A 1,558-nucleotide genomic window follows, 5' to 3' on the forward strand; every position below is an offset into this window, starting at 1 on the left:
CATGGTTTGACATTATGTCATATCATTTTGATATTCGCAATTGATAATTTGACAAATGTAAATAATAAAATAAAATTTTCATAATTTCATGCGGATGGAGTCGCACGGGAACAGCTAGTTATTTATATATAAATAAAAGCAAACACACACACTATCTTTTAGAAATTAAATACTTAATAGTTATTGTTGTTTTTATTGTTCATAATTCATATTTTTACATACAAACTTATCAGAAATATGTAATATGAAATATAAAACGGTAAAAATGTGTTGTGTCGCAGGAGAGCGAGTACCGGCGCCGCGTGCGCGAGCAGGAGAGCCTGCGCGAGCGCGTGCTGCGCGCCAAGGAGCTGCGCCGCCGCAAGACCGCCGCCGCGCTGCACTCACTCGCCCACCACAAGTAACTACACATTCTATAACTAAGTGGATACAGATATCACGCCTGAAGAGATGTATGGAGCACCACATGTGCCGACCCTCTATAGGGATAAGGCCAAGTGGATGACTACTGCTATTTCTTCCATAAGGAATTAAAAAAATATCAGTAGACTATCTGTGGCAAATTCTAGCGAAATCTGTAAGTAGAATGATGAGTAGTCCATCAATCTAAACTTTTACATTTATATTAGTAAATGTAAAAAATTTTACAATCGCTAATAAAGAAATGTAAGATAAGATATGACGGAATGATAATATTTTATATCTGTGCGTCCCTTGATTTGAATTTGGACAAGCATTTCTCATTTGCCACTTTAAAAAAGTGTTTCAGTTTCTCCATTTTGGTAATATAAATGAGAGTTTAGATGTTAGAGTTTGTAGCCTAGACTTTATTACTTATAGAACAGTTAGTTTTTTTAATACCAAGCAGTCGGAGTCGCGCTCGAACGCTAGTATATATTTTACATTTTTCAACAGGGAACGTGAGAAAACAGATAAAGATGTACCGGAAGTGGTAAATAAAGAAGTTCCAAAAGCCGAGGTGAAGGCGGAGGTGAAGGGGGAGGTAAAGGTGGAGACGAAGGCGGAGGTGGACAAGCCGAGCAGCACGCAGCCCGACACCACGAGGTTGTCGCCGCTCAAGGAGGAGGTGACCGCGAGGGACTCCCCCCGCACACAGGAGGAAACTGAAATTAATTCTACATGTGGTAAGTTATACTCATTTTAGATATTTCGATACAAATGATTTAAAAAAAATGTGGGAGATCGGCCAAATTAACAATACTTGTTAATTACTTTAGAACTAACACAAAGTCAATTATATAAAGATATCGAATGTTCTGTTATGACGACTAGAAATGTGTTTTATAAACTACCAACCCCTTCCCCCCCTTTACTTCCCCGTCATAATTAGAACTTGCTAGAAAACTTCAAACATTCTGAAAATCTGAACATATATTAGCTGGAATTAGGGGGCGAATAATTGTAAAATTGCATTATTATAAGGCCTCCAGACCTTTTTTAGCATTCATCTTACTGATATAAAAGATGTTGATTATTTGCAGAGAACCTGACTCCCCCTAGAGAGGAGATGCCAGTGCAGGAGACGGTGACATCCCCC

The 1,558-nt window shown here is 38.6% G+C and overlaps 1 protein-coding gene across 1 annotated transcript in view; it reads left to right on the top strand.

Annotated features, from left to right (window-relative positions):
- The window catches only part of LOC106110730, a 9,459-nt gene that overhangs the window by 7,236 nt on the left and 665 nt on the right, over positions 1–1,558 (top strand). Inside the window, exons 12-15 of the mRNA XM_013292630.1 lie at positions 163–179; positions 282–400; positions 916–1,145; positions 1,503–1,546. Coding sequence (XP_013148084.1) covers positions 163–179; positions 282–400; positions 916–1,145; positions 1,503–1,546 — 410 coding nt within the window. The remainder of the gene's footprint in view (positions 1–162; positions 180–281; positions 401–915; positions 1,146–1,502; positions 1,547–1,558) is intronic.

This window comes from Papilio polytes, unplaced genomic scaffold, assembly GCF_000836215.1.
Source record: "Papilio polytes unplaced genomic scaffold, Ppol_1.0 DF824393.1, whole genome shotgun sequence".
NCBI classification, from domain to species: domain Eukaryota; kingdom Metazoa; phylum Arthropoda; class Insecta; order Lepidoptera; family Papilionidae; genus Papilio; species Papilio polytes.